General features: G+C 39.1%; 1 protein-coding gene across 1 annotated transcript in view; it reads left to right on the top strand.

The window, feature by feature from the left end:
- Positions 1 to 26353, top strand: part of pcsk2 (proprotein convertase subtilisin/kexin type 2) — a 74309-nt gene that overhangs the window by 11644 nt on the left and 36312 nt on the right. Inside the window, exons 3-6 of the mRNA XM_056270168.1 lie at positions 7199 to 7312; positions 7670 to 7778; positions 8785 to 8822; positions 21385 to 21461. Coding sequence (XP_056126143.1) covers positions 7199 to 7312; positions 7670 to 7778; positions 8785 to 8822; positions 21385 to 21461 — 338 coding nt within the window. The remainder of the gene's footprint in view (positions 1 to 7198; positions 7313 to 7669; positions 7779 to 8784; positions 8823 to 21384; positions 21462 to 26353) is intronic.

Genomic DNA, 26353 nt, shown 5'->3' on the forward strand with positions numbered 1-26353 from the left:
AGCACTGTGAGACATACTTCTTTTGTCACGTACTGTTTTTGTCTACTATATAGTAGGGAAGTGTGTGATTTCAGATGCAGCCAGTGTTTTATGTTTAATTCAATTCACTTGAATTAAAAGCTCACCGATCAATAATGCCTCTATTTTTCGCTGTCTGTTTCCATCTATCACATGGATGATATCTCTGAAAACTTCCCCACTTACAGTTTTGATTCAATTAGAGTATGTTGACCAGGGTAATCAATTCAGAAATGACAGTCCCATCATATTTCATCCATTCATCATCTTGACAAACGACACACGTCTCATTAACAGACTGATGGGCATTAGCTCCGCTGACGGACACGAGCTAATAATGGACAGCAGGGGGAAACAATGCAAATGCTAATCATACAAATATAACCGACTATAAAATCATGCAATTACAAAAAAGAAAAAAGCTTTTGCAAAGGAGAAGAATAAAATATGCTTGCGACATCTTTTGTTGTTGGCATCAGAGGTTTTGTGTCCAATCAAACTCTGCTGTATTTTGGTGAAAATGATCCGTCACTTGATTGAATTTAGTACAAATACATTGTAAAAACAATGATAACTTGTAATTTGTATCTTAATTAGCTATTACATGCAATGCATAAAACATTGTTGTTGGTATATCAATTATTCACTGATTTTAAATAATATTTTTGACGTTCTCGGTGTAGACAGAGATCCATACAGCCGTGAACAAAACTACACAAAGTAAAGGAAAATATGACCCAGACTACATTAAATACAGGTTTATTGCAATGGGAATACACATTGTGTTGCTTTGAGTGTGTTTCGGGACGCGAAATGCATGAAACCGTTGAAATTCAAGAGACGTTTAGAAACACAAACGTACAGCTTTGTTGCATTGATTGGGCCTATGCAGTTTGTTGTGAAACAATGCAATATCAATGTTTGATTTTAAGGACATGACCCAACATTGTTCAAAACTAATGTCCAGGAAGTAAATCCTGCCGGAGAATGAAGGAGAGGTTTCTCCATCGACATCATCTCCAGCTCAAGTGTTGTGTGTATTCTCAGAGCGCTGTGTATTGATCTGTGTCCTGTTTTTGTGCTCCGCTCATTCACACACTCCTCTCATATTTGCTTTGCTCTTCATTTGGACAGTCTCTCTCTGTTGTGTAACAGCGTTCTTCCTCACGCTGTTAAACGGCAACACAACTGTCCGTGTCGGATCGTAATCGGACATATTTACAAAGCAAGCTACGTTTAAATAAAGGATTGCATAGTCAAGTCATCCTCATTTATATAGCGCTTTTAACAATGGAGATTGTTTCAAAGCAGCTTTACAGAGATACACATACAATTTACGGCAACAGAGATTGTTTTGGCTTTATAACGATTTTTGAATAATGTTATTTCCGGCTAAAGTTGGTTTTGATTGATTCACTTCCAGCAAAATTATCATTTGTTATTACATTAGGGGCCGCTAAGACGACGGCGTTCTCTCTAAACAGACTTTAAACACGAACCTGTGACTCTATAGTTATATTCGTTTGAATATATGTGCGCAGGTTTGTAATTTCCCTACAAACCATGCCTAAACAAACTACTTGTCTTGCCTATACATCACTTCGGGGTACGCGAGCTGGATTTTCAACAACGCATAGATGAGCTACACTCTTAAAAATAAGGCATTAGTGGTTCTATGAAGAGCCTTTAACATCTATGGAACTTACAAAAAGTAGAAAAAAGTTGTTGGTTTTGGGGTTCACTTTATGGAGCGGTTCTTCTATGGCGTCGCTGCGAAAACCCCCTTTTGGAAGCTTTATTTATTTTTATTTTTTTTTACTTTTTTTTATTGAAAACAAGGAACAAGGGGTCATCATAGGAGTTGTCCAGACAATACAATTTCCATACACTCTTTGAATTACAATAACACACTTATCCGTATCAATCCATTTATCCCAATACTTAATACGTTTTTCCAAATTAAGTCTAACAGTAAATGTAAGTATATTTCGTTTACAATTTACATCCTCTGGTCTCTTGTTGGAGGTTTAACCTGCAACCATTTTCGAGTTTGCTTGCTAAACGTATTTTTAATTTAAGTATTTATCACTGTTTAGAACTATTTTAGGTATTTTTCCTAAGTACAACGAGCAGGAACATTTTCTTCTCATCTAAAAGAAAGTATTTGTTCTGTGGCTCTTCGTATCGCTCTGGGTTTTGGGTTTTAACTCAACTATGCTAGTGGAGCCATTATTACACACTTCACCTTTAAAGGTGACCTATAATTCAAAATTGAATTTACCTTGGTATAGTCAAATAACAAGAGTTCAGTGCATGGACATGACATAGAGTGAATCTCAAACTGGACTGTTTTCGCGTTCTCATTTAATTCACGTTTATGAAAAACACCCCTGAAAAACGGTCGGTTCTCCACACAATACCGACTGTGACGCAATAGTCGGGATCATTAATATGTACGCCTCCAAATATTTGCATAATGCCAGCCCTCAATGCCAGGCGGAACTGCGCAGCCGAAGCATGGCAGTTGCTCAGTGTGGATGTACACAAAAGTATTTTTTAGTTCCTTCATCTGAGCCTCTGAAGAAACAATGGGTTAATTTTATTTTCTCTGGAAATTTCCAAACATTTCACCGACTGTTTCCTCAACTTGGGCCAATACAGAGCTGGCCTCGGATCGAGCTACCAAGCAACACTTTCTGATGTGTAATTGTTCAAGTTCAGACAGGTAATCTTTCTCTCAAAATCGTTCAATACTGTTTATGCATCAGTAAGTCAAGCCAGTGACTAAAATATCAGCTTCACATCGTTTCTTTTAGTAGGATGAAAATAATCGTATTTAAATTGTGAACAAATTATATACAGAAAGCGATCAAAGAACAATCTTTCCACACAGCGCGAGTTTATCTGGACACTTGCCAAACTCGTTATGAAATCAATGACGCACGTTACTGCACAACGAAGCTCTTACTGTATTTACATCATCGTGTTTGCATTGGTGAAAGCATTAGAGAGAGTGCAGAAACTGCTTTGCAATGATAAGATCTTCATTCTCGCGATCAACACACTGTCATCTGCTCAATGCTCATCACGGCAACATTTTATGTGATGGGAATAGATCTAAATACTTTAAAAACATCTCACGATTCGTTAATCTCGTTAGCTGTTATAGTAAAAACGAATAATAGCAGTAGTAAAAGTATTCGGGAGAGAGTTTCACATGTAATGCGTAGCTATTTCATATGCAAGCATGTCAGCCAATCACAGCAGTGGCCGCGGTTACACTGAATCCCACAGCCAATCACAGCAGTGGCCGCGGTTACACTGAATCCCACAGCCAATCACAGCAGTGGCCGCGGTTACACTGAATCCCACAGCAGACACGCCCCTTCAAACAGAGTGTTCAAATCAGAGGCTAAAAGCAGGCTAGGAAAAATGCCATTTATTTCTAAATTATGATTATTTTTTATCTAAAAAACATACTAACATTACAAGGGTAACCCAGGAAACATTATAAAATAATAAAAAAAAACATTCTAGGGCACCTTTAAAGACACGTTTAAATAAGCACGTGTTCTGAACTTTAGGGACGAAATTAAGAAGGAGATTTACATTTGCTACCTCGGAAACACTTGTGTTTTCTTTAGGGAATGCAAATCTGCACTGCTTGTGTTCTCTCCTGGATCAATCATTTCAACCGGTGTTTTTCTAATTTGAAAGTCACTTCGGATAAAGCAGTCTTCCAAATGAATAAAAAAATGCACTACAATATGATTGCGTATGAAGATGTGTCTGTAAAGGGAAAGGACAGTGTTCAGGGCGACGCACGTATGAAGCGAACGGTGCCATTTTGAGAAGCAGCAACATCTGAGTCACGAGTTTGTCAGATGTGAGGAGATAAGACAGGCTGATCTGAGCGCAGTCCCACCGGAAACACCACGAACACACAGCACAGAAACACACAGGGTTAGGAACATATCCTGAATGTCCCTTAATCAGGAAACATCATGAGTTCTGGGGTTTTAAGGATCACTGATGGTAAAACACAATGCAGCTGATTGCCAAATTGGTAAATGAAAGGTAATGTGTCCTTCAAAACCCATACTGTAGTGTAGTGAATTTTTACAATAGACCGAACCGACCCATAAACCCCTGAAACCAATTTATTCCTTCTACCCGTCACTTTATTCCTTCTACCCGTCACTTTCCCACCTTTCAGCTCAGATTCGTTCGACTCAATTATCATGTCCTTGAATGTAGCTGGTAGAGAGATTTTCTTCTCATCTTTTGTAGAAAGAAACACATTGATAGAATACTGTGTTTTGTACTCTGGCTAAAATCTTAAATCACTGTATTAGTAATGTGTTTTTAATAAAAGTAATATCCTGATATACATTTCTCCTGAAAATTTGAGGAAAAAGTTTCATACTGTGGTTCTGCCAATCTGTGGATAAACCAGTGAAAAGGTTCATTTCATTTGATTATATTAACATTTTAGCTGGAACTCTATGGATGCATATTCAAAGATTATTCATAACAAACGGAGAAACTCATTATCACTGTTGACTTCTGACAGCTGTCACAGTCGGCTGACGCAGAGATGAAGGAAAGCTGGATCTCATTGCAGAAGCTTCTTTATTTTTCAAACTCAAACACAGGTTCAGATATCAAAAACATGAACAGAACAACCAACTTAATGCAATGAAGACCGAATTAGAAAACAGGCTCAAGATATACGAACACAAACCAATGACCGAAACGAGTGACAGGTGCAGTGCATTAAACAATCAATGAATAACCATGGAAACACAACACTAACACAGGCAACAGAACATGAATCAAACTCAGACAAAATGTGACAACAACACTTCAGTTTTATTCTTTATAAAAATGAACAAGTTACTTGATAAGGCCACTAAATTAAAGTTCTACATTTCTACATTGTCATATCGATCAGACTAAGTCTGTATTGTTTTTTTGTAGTCTGCATTATTACTTTTAACCATCTCTATTACTGAGATCTCAAGCCATATTTATCTATAATGCATTAGAAATAAGTTTATATTGTTCATAAATGTCATACTTGTAATGTACCACATGGTTCAGTATCTGTGAAGGTCTTTCCAAATGGGAAAATTCACAATTATGCTGGACTGTATTGCCCAATATGCCCTGTGCATCTTAGCGTGGCCCTTATTTGCACCAAAGCACCACATACGGGTCATATGTTGTCTGATTTAATTTATTTGAATGACTCTGAATGGGGAGTGTGTGTGTGTTGATTTTCTGCCGCAGTGGATCAGTGGGGTCAAAGAGCTCTGACCTCTCATGGGTCTCGATGCTGGGAGATATTTGCACGACTGTGAGATATTCATACCCTTGCAGACAGCTTTGGGCTTCTGAATTAGGGATGCACGATATATCGGCCACCATATCGATATCGGACGGTATATGATAATTCATAATGTTAACGTTAAGAAAATTTGGCCGAAATATTCAAGCCGATAAATAATGGATTATTTCCTTCAGCTGAAACACTTCAGATGTGCACTGTTGGAATTGCTTGAAATATGATTGGAATCACTTCAAAAAAGGAAAATACAGTTCATGTGCACCGCAGATCTGTCATATCGGCGACATAAAATTATAATGAGAACATTATAATTGTGTGTTTGGGTCATGGCTTTTACATGGCTTTGTAATCAGGCTCTCAAAATGTATATACAAATTTAGACTTATCGCCCAATATATCAGTTATCGGATTTCAAATATAAAGAATTATTTCGAATTTGAATATCGGTGCATCCCTAATTTAAATGTTAGCGTTTTAGCCTCGGTATAAAGCATGTATGGATGTAAAGGTGCAAAGTAACAATTTGCCAGAACTATACGTTTTATAATAGACTCCTGTATAAGGTCGGAAAATAAGTCATGCTCATGAAAATAAGTCATGTGTCATGCAGTGTTTTAAGCATTCAAATGTTCTCGAATCTGTGTGCTTTTACACTTGCCGATACGACAGAGATCAAAATGAAAAATTCGCAAGCAAAATGGCCGCCAAATGGGAAATGCTGATCTGATGCTGGTGTGTGTGTGTGTGTTGTGTGGAGGGTTCGAGCCGCCATCAAAGCGCTCTCTGAGGCCGAGCGCAGACTTTGATCTGTTCAGTGTTTATTCCACATGCAGATGTGAGAGTGTAATGGGGGGTTTCTTTGTCTGACGTCACGCTCTGGTTCTGCTAGTGATGGGCTTCGGGGGGTTCTGCTGTGTGGAGGTGAAGGGTCTCGCTGTGAAGTTTCTGCTGCGTGAGGCTTTAAAGGACAGCGATCCGACCATGAGTAATCCTGCACTTTGAAACTCTTCGAGCTGTGAATATTGTGCTCTGCTGTTTGTGTCTACTGATAAGACTTCATGGATGATCACCAGCAGATGTTGTGTTTCGGACTAACGAATTTGCTTAAAGTTTCCCTGTAGTCACTCATTTTATCCCTTAAAACTTATCTTTGATCACCTAAATGACATATTTAAAGTCCCACTCCGATCATACTTTGAGCTATTTTTAAACATTCCCAGTGGTCTTTAAATTATGATTGTGCCATTTTTAGCCAAAATCACAAAACCTGTGCCGTTTTCTGGGACTTCGCTTCAGCAGAGTGGCAGTTGCTCATTAGCAATTCGCCTCTGCGTTGTGGGCGGAGCCGTTGGCACGGAGACGCCCCTCCCCCTCCCCGTTGCTGAGAGCTCTGTCTCTCCCGCTAGCTTACACCCCCAATACCGGTGGGGCAACAGTATTATATACACGTTAATTATTATTATCCGAAGTTAATCAAAGTTATCACCGATCATTATTTCACTCCAAGACGTCGCGTGTGGAGACGCCCAGTGGAGTTACTACGTCACAACTCCAGTCTATTTTAGCCGGCATTTTAGCGTCTGTAACTTGATTCACAGCCATTTGAATGTAGAAATACTCAGAAATACAACTTTGAGCTTATTTTTCTCAAGATATGTCCTCTAACATCAGAAAAATGGGCGGAGTGGGTCTTTAAATGTTCTTTCCTGTGAATTTGTTTTCATGCCTTAAAATAGCTTGAATGGAACTACAGTATTTGTTGAATGTATTCAAGCATAGAAGTGTGAGTCTGAAGCTTGAAATCCAAAGTAAGTTGCTTTTGTTTTCCAGGTGAAGAATGTGTTTCCTCAGGAGGGATTTGGCCGTCAAAAGAGGGGCTACAGAGAAATCAGTAACTCCGACGTCAACATGACTGACCCGCTTTTCACCAAGCAGTGGTATCTTGTAAGTAATTATTGTTCATAATGTCTTCATTTTATTTGACCTTCAGCATTGGAAGTGAGTGTATTGCATTAGTCGGGAATTACTCTTCATTTAAACGCTTTTCCTCATTAGCCGTCACCGTAAACATGAGCCGTCATCAAAACACACTGATATCTTCTTTATTTCTCCAGGGCTTATCGTGACAGCCGGTTCTGCCCAGGAGAACGTTCTTTAATTTAGTTTGTCAGTTATAAACACTCCACAGCAGGGTTTCAGCCATGTGTAATATCTGTGTGACATTTACTTTCCCTTCCACGCCTCCTCCCTCATGACATCTAATGTTCAGCTCGTGTGACGCTTTCGCTATTGTTTGATTAGATAAACACGGGCCAAGCGGACGGGACCCCGGGGCTGGACCTGAACGTGGCAGAAGCCTGGAACATGGGCTTCACCGGCAAAGGAGTGACCATCGCCATCATGGACGACGGTGAGCGAAGCCTGTCCAGCAAACACTGCTGTGTGCAAATGAACGGCCAGAACGCATTTAAAGTTTTCTGTTTTCAGTTAAATGGTGAATAACTAATGAAGTTAATCAATCAAAACTAACTTGAGCTGGACAATAACTTTATTCTAGAGCTGCTGTAAAGCCTAAACAATCTCTGTTACTGTAATCTCCTATTATCACTGTAAAGCGGCTTTGAAACAGTCTATATTGTTAAAAGCGCTATGTAAATGAAGGTGACTTGACTTGACATAGACCAGTTATATATGAATTAAAGTGCCACTATTATGCTTTATTGGATATTTCCTCTCATGTAGTGTGTAATAGAGCTGTTTGAGAGTGTAAAAGGTCTGTTAAGTTAAGATCAAATTGCAGAGTTTTTGTCTCCCAAAAGAAAGAAGTGATTCTTCCAGATGAACCTGTGTAGGTTTGTGACTAATTAGCATAATGCCAGCCTGTGGTGTTGATTGGCTGAACAGCGTCTCTTAGCTCCGCCCTCAATCACTGTAGTGTATCTGAGACTGGGAGAGTTGGGTTCGTGTTGTTCGTGTCGAGAAGACGCTGTTTTCTGCTCACAAAGCAAATCCACTTTGATGAGATTGATACGGTGAAACCCTCGCCATCGTTACTGTTCGTATCACTGTGATCAAGAGCTGAGATTCACATATGATAATGAGCGTTTGCTGTCTGACCAATCAGAGCAGAGCAGCTCTCAGAGAGGCGGGGCTTAGAGAGACTGAATCTTTATCGGAGCGTTTCAGACACTGAGAGAAAGAGCTGATGCTGCAGTGGAGATTATGAGTTAAATAAAGTGTTTTTGACCTTAGATGCGTTTAAACCTGTTGTAGGAGACTCTGAAACAACATTAGGAACCTTTAAAATAGCACAATAGAGGCACTTTAAAGGCTTGATAATGTTTAATATTGTTAGCGAATTTCATCATGTAAAGATTGAATGCCCAATAAAGTACTATTTTGACGTCACCTTGCAGGTATTGATTATCTACATCCAGATCTTGCCTCAAATTATGTAAGTACTTTTTTCATTTAATCCTCATATTTAATATTTATATAATATTTTAAGTAAATAGTAAATATTTTAAAGACTTTGCAATAAGGTCCCATTTGTAATGCAATTAATTAAAATGACAAAATACAACTGTACATTGTTAGTTCATGTCAGCTTGACATGTCCATAATAAAAGATACAACTTATGATTTCAATGTAGTAGTTAATGTTGAAACTAATATTAGCGAAGATTAATAAACGCTTTAGAAATATTTTTTATGTTAACTAATGGAACCTTGTTGTAATGTGTGACCGTTGAAGTACTTTTAATCTGTCAAGTATTTATCTGGTTATTCAATAGAAAACCATTTTAATTGAATGCTCAACAAACATTATTTTATTATCGTATATACACTTATGTTTAACGACTCACACTGTGATACGCAGCTTTGGTCATGCCACACACACCGAGTTCCTCTCACACGTCCAGAACTCAGATTAACTAACTGGCTAATGTGGAGCGCTAAACAAGCTAACTCCTCTGTGTTGTTTTACATTTCTCAACCTAATTAATGTTTAATGTTCATGCGGCTTATGAAGCTTTACAGCATGTGGACTAAATCCTATGCATGGCAATGATCCCTGTTGTAAAGGTTTGCAAAGAAAGGCTTTCTTCTCTTCAGACAGATGACACATTTCCATCCTGTGCGCAATTAAATATGCAGCTAATGGCGAGTCCTCTTCCCCGCTGAGACGGGATTTGCTGCACCTTGGCAATTAAGAAAGGCTGCCACACATCATACATCAGCGCCTTACTTGCATACATACAGTAGATCTCTTCCCATCTTTCCCCAACCCTGTGTCTCTCAGAAGAGATGCACTGTTTTCTGTCTGCCAGTCCTTTCGCTGGAGGAAGTCATGCTAAAATACTCTTAGTGTTTCCTGCACTTATAGTGAGTGGCAGTGTCAAGGCAAAGGCAAGGATGTTTTAGTTATGATGTTTAGAGTTTAGAGCTTGTCAGTCTGAATTGAATGCGATGAAAGGACGATTTGGTGCCATAAAACAGAACAACGTCTATAAATAGTTAATGCATTTTCCTTTTGTGTTGTCTTTACTAGTTGCACGCAGCAACAAACACATTCATGAACGAATTGCTCTTATGATGACCCAGTTCTTTTTAACGAATCTTAACCCTGTAAAAGCCTATTATATCATAATTGATAAGCACATTTTGAAGGCCTCTGAATGATCAAAACATTACTGAAAAACCTTTGCACTGAATCTACTACAGTCTTTCTGTCGTCTGATTGATAGTTTACTTTAGATCTTTTTTTAGCAAATAAAAGTCTTTTAGTATAATTGTGCAAACGTCCACCTTCAGCTCGAGATTCATGTGTCTTTTTGCTGATCTATACTGATACTGAAGTAAACCTGAGAATAACTTTAATATTTTTTAGTAATATTTCAAGATGAACACTGACTGGACTGAAGCAACATAAATGTACTTGGTTATCAATACATCATTTGTTTTTTGAAAAATCAAATATGATCATCGGGCATTTGAGGAAGGTTTATTTGTTCATCTCTCAATCATCATTGTATTGCATTACATTATATGTTGAGCTTTGATCATAAATCAGCATTTAAATATCATCTTACTAAGATATATTATTAACAGATATAGAGTGACAACTGATATTTATATGCATTTTATGTAAGTAGTGCTATACTGTTATAAAGATCTCATTGATTCACATTGCAAGCATCAGATTTGAATCTTTTATACATATTTTATACAATGCTGGGCACCATTTTAGGTTCTGCGGCGATGAGATGACGTCAAATGGTGGCACTCTGTGAGCCACTGGCTATTGCTATTTTTAACGCAACACAACTCGGAAAATAAAATACTTATACTATGCCACATTGTACAGCTTTTGGTGGTAAAGGGTAAAAAGAGAAGCAATGTAAGTCTTCATTGCTTTCAAGCTTATTCGTGGAGGAACCTGCATCGATCATAACTGGAAAACACTCTTTCTGCAGAGAAACTGACAAATTGCCAGGTTCCTCCGCGAATAAGCTTGGACTTTCTCCGTTAGTGGCTGCTGCGTCATGACAAGCGGCGGCACTTTTACATCCTGCCAGGATGGCATCTCGCGTTTCTTGTCTCTGCGCGGATTTTACTCGATATAGACGAATCCGGCGAAACTACCGGAAGTAAGCGGGCGCCATTACTGAGCTGTTGCTGGGTAGCGTTGCGCCATTGCCTCCTATTGTTTTATTTGCAACTTGCGTCCACTGGAATAAACAGCCCGCGATTTACGACTGTCACTAACGTTACAACTTTAATAATGTCGAGTGGGAAAACATGTTGGCATTTTGAAAAATCATCGGATGCCAGGCGAAGGAGAAAATACTCTTGAATACCTTTAAAACAACAGAAGGGGCGCATTGGGGTAGTAACGTTAGTAACAGTACTGTTATGTCTGTTGTTAATGTTTGATTTGCTTGACTGTGACAGATTTTTTTTTTAAATAAATTAAATTAAATATGCATTTTTTGCTATAATAACAATTATTTAATGACATAAGTAAAAATGTAATATAGTCCTCAGCAAAATCTCCTCTCTAGCTATTTTTTCTATTCAATTAACATGCTATGGTCATTAAATGGCTTTCCTGAGCTAAATGTAACGTTATGTGACATAATTGTTCTCCTGCTGTTATATTGACCTCTTTCCATGGTTTAAAAACACTAATTGGTCGATATTATGTATACTTTCTAGCTGTACCTTACCCTTGCCTTTTGCAATGTGAAAATGAGATAAATAATGGACACAAATGAAAAACATGAATTCGTTTATTTGATGTCATTCATTTATTTATTGTTGCCAAATGGACAGATCTTTTTATAATTTCCTCGTTAGCTAACGTTAGCCTAGCTAGCTTGCCAAGCTATTTTCATAAATAATCTGTAAGATCGTTTGTACCTTCATCTGTGACTGGAGGCCACTGTCTAACATCATCAACCCAACAAGTCATTCTGCCTGGCTGTAGCTGTCACATAGAGCTGTCATCGAGGGTGCGTTATCACCACAGTCTATGGTTATCACGGAGGTTTGTTTACATACCTGTAACAGCTCAGTAATGGCGTCGCCACAAGATGGCAGCCTACACAGAACGCTCGTCGGATTCGTCTATACGGGGGCGTTAAGACTCCCTGTGGGGAAAGATCGATGGTACGGCATTTGGTTTATTTCTACGCTTAAAGGAGCATTGGGGAAGTTCTGAAATTTCTTACCGTTACTGACACCAGTGGCCGTTAGAGAAACTGCAGCCAGTCTCATTCTCGTTCTCGGTGCGCACACTCGCTCGCTCGTTGGCCGCACTAGATAAGGCTTTTTTTTTTTTTTTTACTTACGAGGAGTTTCCGTGGGTGTCTGGATTGTGCTGGAGGCTGGTCGCTTCTTTCTCTCCGCAGAGTCCATTTGAAACACTACTTCTAGCGATTACCGCTGCTTACTAATGGCTGCCGTACGGATGTAAGCCCAAGTAGACGAGAACGCGCATGACGACACATTTTGTGAATTTTCACGCCAATTCGGACCTGACTCCTCCACAGACAACTGAGCCTACAGGCTGATAGAGGCAACCGTGGTGGACAGTCAAGGTGTCATTCTTTCTATTACATTATGGTTGGCTCATAAATGTACAAATGAAGACTCTATCTTAAAGATTTTTTAAGTAAAAACCTACACATAGCCCCTTTAAGTCCATCGCCACCTGTAAGCTCTTTCAGTATCTGTGGTCTACTAAAAGCATCAAAGGCATCAGGGCTAAAGTGGAGAGTACAAAGACATGGGTCTTTAGGAATTTTTATTTGTCCACAGGCATCTTTCCATTCTTTTCTCCTCTTCTTATCACAAGGAAAGCAGAGAAGACTTACATCGCTTCTCTTGTTGCCCTTGACTGAAAATTACAAGTCAAGTCAAGTCACCTTTATTTATATAGCGCTTTTTACAATACTGATTGTTTCAAAGCAGCTTTACAATGCAACAAAGTTTGTTTCGAAGATCAAGATCTAGAAGAAATCATGTCTGCTCCCAAATTCAGGTGTCCAGGAATGTACACCTCCCTCAGGTAGAGCAGATCTCCTATGCTTCTTGCGGAGCAGAAAATAATGTCTTTAAAGAGTCTCTTATTAAAGAGCGTGTTCTCTGGCCCGTTTGTCCAAGAGAGACTGTAGCGTCTGCGTTAGCAATGGAATATGCTCTGGCTTCACCTGGAGGAGAACATGCCATGGAGATGAGGAGGATGAGATTTAAACTGAATTCTGTAGTCGTATTCTATAGTCCACAGAACCCAAGGAGAGAAGTTCGGCAGAAGAGGTATTCGTGAGTTGAGACGGGCCAAAAACCTCGCCGGAAACCGTAGTTCCACCAAATACACCGGCGGTGGCGGGGTCGAGAGAGAGATAGGGCATGTAGGTCGGTACCACTCTCTCTCCCTCGAAGGGGTTCGCCAGTAAGGACTTGGCGTCAGGATTTCTTTTTCTTGGCTCCCTGGGAAGCAAAAACAGACCTGAGATCGGCCGCCTGACCCGGTGAGGGACGAACTGCTGGAATGCATCAGATTGCTTCGTTGCCACTTGAAACCTGTTAACAGCGGTGTTGACCGTGTTGTCAAATAGGCCAGATGGCGAGATAGGGTCATCCAGCAGAAAAGCTTTCTCTTTTCCCTGATCCCTTACAGGTTTGGCCACAGATGCCTCTCCGTAGCTACCATGGCTGCCGTTGAATGGCCGTTAGCGTGCGCCATATGTTTGGTTTCCCGAAGAGACTGGTCTGTGGCCCGTGGAGCTCTTTAACTGCGTTAGGGTCAAGGCCCTTGCTGGTATCCAGTTCCTTCAGCCGGTCAGCCTGGTAGGCCTGTAATACAGCCATGGTGTGATGGAAACCAAAAGCCTGACCTGCCGCTTGCCAACCAGTGCTGATATTCTACGGCATGGCCTGGAAGGCAAGGCTGGCTTTTTCAAAGATGATGCCTAAACCAGAGGGATTGATTTATAGCCCATATAGTCTAGAGTTGTAAACACGGCCAGAATAAGGGGGTTTCCACAACCTTGTGATCTCATCGTGGAGGTCGGGAAAAAACGTGAGGTTCGTTTCGGTGGCTGGGCTCGACCACTCATAAGGAAACACTCATCCTTTCTTTTGATCAGACCACTTGATGCTTAATTCAAATCACAACCATGATCAACTGTTCATATGTTTTAAAATATGAAGGCTTCCCGACAGTTGCACGCAATTCGAAACCTCCCTCTACATCCAACTCCTCGAAGCTAGACTCAATGGAAGGAAGGTACTGTCACGGGTCATGAATTCGCTGACTCTTTCTCACGCTGTGTGTGTGTTTGGGTGTGCCGCTGATTAGCGGCTCCGCCCACACACACCCAAACACACACACAGTGTGAGAAAGAGTCAGCGAATTCATGACCCGTGACAGGTACTCGTCCAGACCGGAAGAAATCGCAAAGCGAGCTTCCAAATCCAGAACAAAAAATGTTCCCTTGGTGTTAACGCAATGACGCAGTGTCGAAGTTCCCTTGAAAGGGAATGAGATTAGGACAGGGCTATCTGTTTGCCTGATCAGTTGAAAAGATTTTTTTGCAAATTTTTTTGGCAATTTGTGACTAATGTGACTTATTTGAATTTATTTATTTTAATGCACATTAATTAACATGAGCACTCAAGTCCATCGTGTAAATGTGACAGATTTAGCCATAGAGGCTATTTTTCATCTGTAGTCACTTATGTGACCAAAAAAAGTGTTGTTTTAGGATAGATTCTTTGTTTAGTATATATACTAGGGGTGTAACGAGACCCTCATGTCACGATTCGATACATATCACGATACTGAAGTCACAATACAATATTATTGCGATACTCCATGCAATATTCATGATTCTGAAGCTGAAAATACTGAATTATTTTAGACGAATATGCTTTCACTCTTTCACTGACTAGATATATTTAAAATAATGTCGGCCACTTTTTTCTGGTATCATCAGACATCTGGCATTATCAGGACACACAGATATTCCCCCATTGCATTATTATACATTATATTCAACATCATATATAGTAGTTTAATGTATTACTGACACTAAAACTCTGAATACTCTTATGCATTTATTCTCACACAGTAATTTTCATTTTGGGTGAACTATCCACAATACATATTGATGCATTTTTATATTGCGATATATTGTGACACTATATGTTACACCCCTAGTATATACAGTATTTACTGCGGAAGTTCTTCTTCCAAACCACTAAAAGAACTATCAATGAAATCTTAATGGAATCCAAATGGGAACTAGAATATTTCACAAATGCTTCTCTGCCAGTGAAATAGAGGCGTTATTGTTTTGGGACCCGCTGAGCTCTGAGAGCCGCAGGAGCCGTGGATGTGCACCACAGATGAGTTTAACCCAAAAATAACCTGGCTTTGACTGCGGAGGAGGATGATGTCTCCAACCGGGCCCAGCTGAAGCATAATCCACCATGTCCTCCCCTGCCACTGTTTTATTTAGCATCAATTCCTCCCAGACCTCCCCGTTACTCACCATTAGCAGCAGAGCTATACTCGCTGAAAGACAGAATGTAAACGTTTGTGTGTGTGTGTGTGTGTGTGTGTGTGTGTGTGCCTGAAGGGGACGAGGTTAAAAATAGATTCAGAAGAATTTTCCTAATAAGGACTAATGTGGGATGAGGAGTGAATTAGCATAATCGTTTGAAGGATTTTTTCCGACAGGGGACTGGATTTAATTCATCGCTTGCTAACTGCGGTCTCCAGGCGGTAGCCAAATGGAGACTTGCCAAAGAACAGAGCGAATCACGCTCAGCTGCTGCTGAACTCGGTGCGCTTTATGTGGATCTTTCAGCGTGCTTTCCTCTATGGTGTTCGGTTTCCATGGTGATTAAAATGATGTCATACACACACAGGGCTTTCAGAGCATTTTCTAAACTTTGACCTCACAGATATAGCATGAGTGGAACTATTTAGTGAACATTAATCTAATTATGTACAATGCAAAAATGGTTTTCCCTTTGAATTAATACTCCATTGGCAGATATTTTGAAAACAAAACTTAATATCTTAAAGGGGTCATATGTTGAAAAAGTACATGCACTTTTTCAAGTTGATTGTACTGAAATGTGTGTTGGCAGTGCCTGTATACAACCATCATATAATGATAAAAATCCATCCAGTGGTTTTGTTTTAATCTCCTTATATGTTTTCCCCTGCCTCAAATTGAGCCGTTCGACCGTGTGACGTCACACGCTCAGAAGCCCCTCCCCCTCGCTCGTGAGAGCTGTCAATCATAGTCTGCGCGGACCGGCGCGGTCATTGTTGATATGCTGGAGCACTGTCTATGAGCAGAATGGCGTCTAAGCGATTGTGGTGTTCTGTTCTTGGGTGTAATAACGAACACAGTCATTTTAATGTTCCTAAATCCGAACCGCTGAAGACGCAGTGTTTGTTTTCGAAGGGAATATTCCCCACGAGCAACGTCAATGCTCTCATGTTTGCGCGAATCATTTCTCAACAGACTGCTTTATAAACGAGGGTCAGTATAAAGCTGGATTTGCTAAGAAGCTGCTCATGAAAAAAGGATCGGTACCAGATATTCGTGTTCCTGCTGAACCTCCAGAAGAACTGAAGTGAGTGTAACGTTTTATGAACCTTTATATTAATATTTATATCTTTGCAAATCGCTAGCTGCACGCTTCACAATGAATGCGTCTAAGGTTTACACTCAGGGTACATTACGGCATGTTTTCTATGTACGACGTTCTCAATATAATTCATAATCCCACGTTTATAATGAACAATGCGTTATGGTTATTGAGTTACAAACGTGTACGCACAGAACAGAGGGGCGGAGTCAGCAAAGCTCATTATCATTTAAAGGCATATGCACTGAAACGGCGTGCTGAAAACAGAGCTGTTTTTGACCAGGTAAAATAAGTGTTTTCTTACAATACTAATGAGAATTTTTAATTAAAGTATATTACAAACTTTTAATTTAGACCCTAAAGAATCATATTAGCTTGTACAAAAATGGCATTATATGACCCCTTTAAGTCATTTTGCTTCTCAAATGAATTAATCTTGATTTATGGATGTTTAGACATTTGTACTAAAAAGCATTTTTTTTGCAGTGTAAAAGCAACAAGCCACATGAGGCCTATTGTATAGAACCTCGATTTCCCTTAATTCCCTTGATTGTGGTAAAATCATATACACCCGGGTTCACATACACAGTCCCAGACTAAACTGCATGTTTGAGCTACTGTTTTAACCAAAAGCAACATATCTTAAAATATGTCAATGCTAATGTTTTGTCTTGAGATTCACGCCAGTAATGTTTGTTTCCAAGGCATGTTTATTAAAGCTAGGTAAATGTCCTAATTGAACTAAGGCTTAATCCTGGCTTAATCTAAACCCTGTCTGTGGAACAGGGCCTATAGTCTATCGTGGTTTATAGCTTTTATAAAGTGATGCAAGACTCCCCTTTTCGTTGATAATTTTGCAGTAATGATCGACTGAGTGCCAGAACACATGATCGGCCCGATACACATTATGTATATATTATTAGGGATGCACGATAAATGTATATATTATTAGGGATACACGATATATATATGGCCAACATATCGCTATCGGCCGATATAATTTTTTATGTTATCGTTATCGGCCTGAAAAGAAAATTTGGTTGATATATTAAAACTATAAATAATGTATTATTTCCTTCAGCTGAAACACTTCAGATGCAGATGTTCATCATGATGGTTTTGAATTGCTTGAAATATGATGAACCTCTTCAAAAAAGGAAAGCACAGTGAAGTATAACTCTTTAATATCGGCTACATAACATTATAATGAGAACATTCAAATTGTGTGCTTGGGGCAGGGCTTTTAATGTTGAGACTTTTGTTTTTGTAATCAGGCTCTCAAAAATGATTAAAATAAATTTGGATTTAGATTTACCCGCCAATATATCGGTTATCGGCTTTAAAATATAAATAATTATCGGTTATCGGTATCGGCCATTTTTTTTTTTTTAAATTGCCATTGGGATGCACCATTCAAATGGCAATTTAAAAAAAAAATTCGGCCGATACCGATAACCGATAATTCTTTATATTTTAAAGCCGATAACCGATATATTGGCGGGTAAATCTAAATCCAAATTTATTTTAATCATTTTTGAGAGCCTGATTACAAAAACAAAAGTCTCAACATTAAAAGCCCTGCCCCATCTGAATTGCAATGTATTTATATATATATATACAGTATATATATAAATACATTGCAATTCAGAATATCACTATTACTGATGATGTTTTGAAGCACTGATGCAATTTCATGCTTTCGTCTTGCTCTCCATTAATGAAGTCTCTGGGCAGAGAAGAATACCTCCTCTCCTCTGAGGGAGCTGAAGTGAAGGCCGACATGAACGACAGAATCTGAATCTCCATGATTGCACTGATGGATTATGGGACACACACACTGCTGTAAAGCACACACACACTGCTGTAAAGCACAGGACCGGTGTGTCCGTTGTTCCCTCAGTGTGTGCTGGCTCTCTGGGAGCTGTTCGCTCGGGGACTGAGTCCGTTATCATGCTCTACTTTCTCTGAGCGCAGACTCCGAGAAACTGGACTTTTTTTCTATGGCAGTAACACTAGCTATGTTTCCATCCGCCTATTTTTAAGTGAATTTTGGGATATTGCTTAAAAATAACGCATGAATACGGCAAGATGCGCATAAATTCTAATAATGCTCATATAAATGTATGTGCCCAATTGAAGTGGATAATTTTTTTTTTATCAGATGAGAAGACATGCACATAAACTACGATATTAGCAGAATAAATCCCTCAAACCTCATGTGGCTTTGCCTCAGCGTCAGCTGTGATTGGATAACTGGAGTAACCAGCGGACCAATGGCGTCGCAGCGTCTCTAATGGTGGTTTGGTGTTTCTGAAACGCCGGAGTCGGAGTGTGTGATCAGAATGATTGGGTGTAATTCCCTCCAGAAGCGTCTCACACACACGAGTGTGTGATCAGAATGATTGGGTGTAATTCCCTCCAGAAGCGTCTCACACACACGAGTGTGTGATCAGAATGATTGGTGTAATTCCCTCCAGAAGCGTCTCACACACACGAGTGTGTTCCCGAACACCAGCATCCGAACACCAGTTCGCCTGACGCTCGACACACACTCGTTCATGATGACGCTCGACACACACTCGTTTATGATGGAGGGAAAAGAGTTTGATTGCAGAAACATACAGTTTTATTACTGATATTGTGCGCCAGTTTCCCAGGAAGTGATGATTTTGTTCTCTTGAACACATGAGTTTTCTTCTTATAATTGTTATGATAATAATTCAGAATGATAGTAAGTATAAAAAAAGTGTAATTCATAAAGTTAATAATTTATTAACTTTATTATTTTTTATTTAAAGTTATTTTGTACTTGAGACTTGTTAGGGACATGTGATGTGACTGTCTACCAGTTAAGAAGGGATTTCACATTGCATGTATTTGGCTTTTCTTAATAGTTAAAACATTGGGCTTATGGTCAGAACAATAACTGCTTGAAGAAATTCTTGTTCTACTTTGTCATAAGAATATTACTCAGCGATTTAGATGAACCAGTGAATCTCAGTTTTTCTCAGTGTCATCCCAATGAAAACCTCTTCCAAGTCATTCCATCCTCCAGTTATCTTCCTCAAACACTAAACCGGATCCCGGGAACCAAAGGCCTCTCTTTTGTGTCCCACTGAGTCTCTGCCGGACTGAACCTCATCAGCCCAGAGCCATCGACTACACAAGTGAAGCATCTTTCCAACTCTGGCAACTGAACTCTGAAAATGGAGGAGCGTACGGTGAGAAACGCTGTGAAGAACGGAGATCATGAGCAGAGGAAGGGTTTTCGGAGGCTTCTTTCGCTGGTTGAAATGATGTTAAACTAGTGCAATGCCCGTGCAAAATCTGTTTTTGTGTGTTTTTAGTAATTGTTGGTTTGGTGTGTTTGAGTTGCTGAATAGCATTGGCTACTATTACACAGGAGCCTAAACTCTGAGAAAACGATAACGTTAAGCGCACCAGAATAAAATATAATATTCAGAAGTAAACAGTGTAGCTGACTTACAGATTCAGTTAACATCCACAAATGAATAAGCGTGACGATTCAGGGGAGTTTCAGACACAGTGAACTCTGAGAAAACACTACCCTTATGCAAACAGTTTGTGAATAGGCTTCTACAAATGATGGCTGTGAATAAAATATAATATTCAGATATTTTTAAACCACAACCCTCTAATGTCAGAATTTTTTTTTTAAACCACAGCCTTCTAAACATCATCTAAACATCTTCAATGTGTGCTGCATTATTCATCAAATATTCCGTAAAAACATTAATATAGTGACATATTCTTACAATTTAGAAATGCAATTTATTCCTGTGATCAAAGCTGATGTTCAGCATCATTACTCCAGTCTTCAGTGTCACATGATCCTTCAGAAATCACTCTAATATGAGGATCTGATGCTCAAGAAACATTTATAATTATAATTTTATTATCAATGTTGAAAACTGTTGTGCTGGTTCAAAATTTTCTGGAAACCACCATAAGATACCATACTTTCAAAATTTTTTTTAAATAGGCCAATTTTATTCAGCAATTATGCATTAAATAAAGTCCTTTATAACGTTACAAAAGATTATATTTCAAATAAATGCCTTCTATTCATTAAAGAATCCTGAATTTGTAGTAAGTAGCAAAAACTGTTTTCAGCATTGTTATAATAAGAACCATTATTAATAATTTAGCACCATTAATAATGAATGATTTCTGAAGGATCATGTGACACTGAAGACTGGAGTAATGATGCTGAAAATACAGCTTTGATCACCGGATATAAATTACACTTTACTATATATTCACATAGAAAACAATTACTTTAAATTGTAATAATATTTCACAATATTACTGTTTTTACTGTATTTTTGATCAAATACTTGCAGTCTTGGTGAGCAGAAGAGACTTCTTTCAAAAATGTCACAATCTTTCGAAAATAGAAAATATCATTACACATTATTCGTTCATTAAATTTCCTGCATATACAAAATGAGTGATCTGAGAGTTTGGTCATGCCACCCATACGCCCCTTTCTTCCTCACGTCTCTGCAAGCTTTGGTCAGAGCAGAATGAAGTTCCTCGCACAGTTCTCGTGTCTGGGTCGTGTTTCCCGCAGTGTTTTTCACACATTACCTCTGAGATTGGGTGGATGGTTGATTAAGGAACAGCTAGAGGAGCGCTTAATGAGGGGCAGCTCATGACACACACAGGGATGAGCACAATGGGAATTCCAGAGATGGTTTCTAAATAATGAATGACTAATTACTGAAATGAAGCTCATTGTTTGTTTTGACATAATTGCTACTAATTCACAAGTCTGTGAAGCTTGATGACGGATGCTCTATTTCTTGTTGATGTTTCAGAATGCAGAAGCCAGCTTTGACTTCAGCAGCAACGACCCGTTCCCTTACCCTCGCTACACGGACGACTGGTTTAACAGGTAATGAGCATATTTTAATGTGTATCTGTAGTTGTTTGAGTAGATATCAGTGGACGGCACAGATCCCGGACAGAATCCACATGTGCCGGATGTGGCCCGGATCTGGGCCGACTCTGTGTTGCTCTCTGAGATTTGTTATTTTCGTGTGAAAGTAGCAAGAAGAACCATGTAGAAATGTGGACACAATGCAAAGCTTATGGACGCAATGTCATGTCAATTAATATGTCTATATTTTAGTATCTCTTGTAATATTTTTCAGCTTAAATTGTGGCTCATCCAATCAGAATTTAGAGTTAAAACTATCTGTTTAATAACATTATCTTTAAAGTTTTTTGTCTTTTTTTTTAACTCGTATCACATATGAAGCCTTTTTGCACTGATGCAAGATTTTTTTTTTTTTCATTTCTATATTCAAATTTTTACATCATTAGTTACAGTACTGTTTGGTTTCTGTTTTGGTCCAAAGCATCATTACTCCAGTCTTCAGTGTCACATGATCCTCCAGAAATCACTCTAATATGAGGATTTGCTGCTCAAGAAACATTTATGATTATTATCAACGTTGAAAACAGTTTTATATTTCTGTGGAAACCCTGATTATTTCTTTTCAGGATTCTTTGATGAATAGAAAGTTCAAAAGAACAGCATTTATTTGAAATATAAATCTTTAGTAACATTATAAATGCCTTTACTGTCAATGTTGCTTTAGAGCAAATGATGTACACTTCATGCCATATACGATATGAAACTGCTCGTACTCGCTGACGCCGCAGTGCATTGCCCTGCAACTGTGTTTGTTAGCAGTGTTTGGATGAAGGACTCCTTGCCTCTCTGTATTGATTTTCCTGACACGTAACCGCATTAAGCCATCTCTCACCGGCTCTCAGCCCAGCTGCATTAACACACGCGATGAGCCTTTCTCTCCTCTCCGAGCTAAACCACCCGAGCTGAAGATTACGAGGTTTCAGTGCTACCTCCAGTGGGACTGATCAATGACTTGGCACTCAATAGATTTTACATTACAATAAACAATCATTAATGCTCTGCAAGTAGTTTTGATACTCGAATCAATGCATTTTTCTCCATTCTCTCTGAATAAATCATTGGATCCTCTTCTCTGCTGTGCATTATGAAACAGAACAAATAAGAGATGTGTATGTGAGGAAGGGTGTTGTGTGTGGACAAGAAACAAACACAAATCTCACCATTCAATACGGTCCAGTGTAACATAATTGTGTGCACTCAGAACATGTCGTAACACACACACACATGCATGCACGCACACACACTCACACACACACACACAAACACACACACACTGGCAGCTAAAAGCATTTGCATTCACAAACGTTAAGACAGCACTTAAACATCCAAGCATGTATATTTTAAAAAAGCTATTTATGACACTACATTACATTAGCAGTAAAAATGCATTTGTCGACTATTCACTTTATTCACTGATGATTTTTTCTTTGTTCATTTGTTTCTTAATTGGTTCAATTTCTCAAATGATTGAGGCTCATATATATCATGTACAAAAGCATGTCATTTCTGCACCACTAGCGAAACACATGCAAATTAAACAGATTTCTGGAAATTTCAGGGAATAAAAAAAATAATTGCGACTTTCATTTCACAATTCATACTTTATAACTTGCAGTTGCAGAAATGTAAAATACAGATATAAATACATAATTGCAAGTAATAAAGTTCAAATTGGACGACATAAACTAGCAATTCTGACTTTTTTTCTTTGCAATTACGAGTTTATTTTCCCCAGTTTTGCTCCCTCAAAACTGTGAGATATAAACTTGCAATTCTGAGGAAAAGAAGTCAATCACTTTTTTATTCCATGGAAACAAACCTCCACTCCTCCGGCTGCTGTTGTCTGGACAAATAGATAGTCCCAGCCCAAATATATGTATGGTTTGGATGCTCAAATAAGCAATGATAGTTCAATAGCACCGCAGAGACACAATGCTTATAGTCTCCACCGGAATCAGTCTAAGGATGCTTGAGAGATATGAAATGAGAGCACAAGCTCTTCTGCTCTTATAGGGACACATGTGATATTTTCAACACACTGATTAAACCTTATTATAAAAGATGAGCGTCCAAAGCAATATAATCTCATAAGATCCTGAATTCTTAGCTAGGAACCTGTTCAAAACTCAAATCTCTCACTTCCGCTAAAATGGATCAGGGATTTTATGACTTCATCGCGAACTTCAGCTTCTCATCACATCTTCTGTCCAATCAAATGCTCTCTAGGATCTAAAGCTCCGCCCCCTCTGCTATAAACACCACCTGGCCAAAGCGATCGTTCACACGTCACAGAGCAACATGTGTTGGAGTGTGTGTTCCAACTGTTCGTTGAAATGGCTAGAATTTATTCACATTTCTATTATCGAATCCAGCGTATCATCAGCGCTCTGATTCACTTCAATGCTGCTGTCAGTCTGTGAGGGAAACTAAACGCTATTGGCTGTTTGAAAAGGGGGAGGAGCCATTCAATAAGTCCCGCCTTATCTTCATGTTTCAGTGGAAATAACGTCAACGCATCAAACAAAGCTGCGCGATCCAAGTGGGACTTTAATATATGGTTTTCTGGTTGAGAACCCATACTAATATAATCGTTGATTATAAAACATTATTCATTTTCTGTGTTGAAACCCGAAACATTGCCAGAATTATGACCAGACTTTAGATGCAAGACTTGATAAACTATGTAAAAACTAGCCTTATACAGGCTTTCTTCTAACCGATCAGTCTTTCAGGCAGCCCGCAGACTAGCCGGTTTAGGTGTCCATAGTTAACACAGAAAATGTCATAACCTGCATTGATTTCAGAGTACAAATCTGAATAGGATATTTTAAGATATTAGTTAAACCTTGGCATAATTGCTCTTTTTTTACAGTGCACATCAAGGACAGACACAATCTAATAGATGGCGAGAGCTCCTCTTGTGTTGTTCAGCGTGTGGTGAGAGCAGAGTAATATCATCTGAGCTGCAGACTCACAGCATCATCAGACGCTTATATATAAATAGAAGCACTGATGTCTGAGTGGAGGAGAGGAGGGAACCATTGCTGTGCCTCATGCCGGGCTCTTCCTGAGGATTCTCCGTTCCAGAGACCATTGTAGAAGCTTGTCTTGTACATTTACGGCTTGTTATTGAAGTAGAGCAAGGTTCAACATCAATGAGTCCATTTACTTAAGGGGACCAATTATGCAAAATTCACTTTTACATGGTGTTTGAACATAATTATGTGTCACAGTGTGTGTACACAACCACCCTATAATGATAAAAATCCACAAACTCCTCTTTTTTAATCCCCATAAACCAAAGCAGTGTCTCAGAATAAGCCGTCTGCAGATTCTAGCAGTGACATCACATATACTTAGGCCCCGCCCAAGATCGCTGACAGACTCCGCCCTATTAGCATAGACTCCGCCCTCAGTGAGCCGTACACAGTCCATGTTTATCTCATCAGTAAGAAATCTATTTTTATTAAAGCTACTAAAGTTATTCAGTTAAGAGCAGTGAGTGATTTTCTGTTTTTTTTTTTCCTTTTGTTGTGTGATTCATATTTACAGCATTTATAGGAGTAGGTACTGTATATTATGCTTTCACTTTAATACACCGATCTAATATACAGATGTGATTTATTTCCCTGCTGTTTACGTTCACAGACATAACCTTGTGTGTATTTGACAGTTTAATTGTAATAAGATGTAAAAGAGAACTTAGTTTAATATTCACAGGACACACTGTCTGACATCCAGCTTTCTGTGCGCGTGGTTCAGATGTGTGCGCTCAGAACACCAGATATCAGAAGTTTAGACTGATATGGCTTTAAAACGCATGCAGATAATAAGCTTTCATGATGATGAAGAACTGCAATGTCACGTGAGTGTAAACGCGATAGAGATGATAATCAAAATCAAACAGATATTTTAGTTTTTCGGAGTTTCGGAGGCACAAGCTTTTAAGGCTCCACCCTCTTCTGGAAAGGGGGCGGAGCAGCTGCTCATTTGCATTTAAAGATACATGCACGAAAACAGCATGTTTTTCCGTCCACTCAAAAATGGGCTTTTACAACCTGGTATAATAAATGAAACTTCCCAGACACATTCTGGCGACACCTGAGACTTATGTTTCATCTTGTAAAAAGGGGCATAATAGGTTCCCTTTATTATTCTTAATTTGTATAATATTGGAATATAGTTATATTCTTATCATCCAAGTTTACAGGGTCCTACTCGACGAGCGGGATTTGAACTAGGCAGTGTTGTGCCTGAACGCGTTCATTGAACGATAGTTCATGAACGCGTTCATATTTTGGCCGAACGTGAACTGAACGTACTGTATTACTGCCTGATGAACGTTACGGTGAACGCGTTCATTCTGGTGTCTGTGAACGCGCGCTCTCTCAGTTTAACTTTAAATAGGGTGCCAGATTTCTATAGAGCCTTCCAGGCGAAAACCCAGCTAAAACACACGTAAACAGGCCTTAATATGTAGCGAAAAAACACCCAATCTGGCAACACCAGCCACCAGTGTCGCACCGCGGCCGCCGTCGACAAAGCAGCGAGCGAGGAGGCGTCGTGTGATCATTTAGACGGATTTTATGACGAGGTCGGTGAGGATGGGAAAAATCGTACATTTCTGTGCAAACTTTGCCCGTTGATAAAATAATTGTTGTCTGTGGTTGTATATGGGCTGTGGCAATAATAATAATAAAAAAAAATCTCGCAACATATGGAAAAAAAGAACTATGAATGAACTAGTTCATTTTTTGAAGTTTGAACTATGAACTGAACTAGTTTATTTTAAAATGTGTGAACTGAACTTTGAACTAGTTCATGTAGAAAGTGAACTTTCCCAACAC

This window comes from Rhinichthys klamathensis, unplaced genomic scaffold (genome assembly GCF_029890125.1).
Source record: "Rhinichthys klamathensis goyatoka isolate OS25496 unplaced genomic scaffold, OSU_Roscu_1.1 h1tg000298l_1, whole genome shotgun sequence".
NCBI classification, from domain to species: Eukaryota; Metazoa; Chordata; class Actinopteri; order Cypriniformes; family Leuciscidae; genus Rhinichthys; species Rhinichthys klamathensis.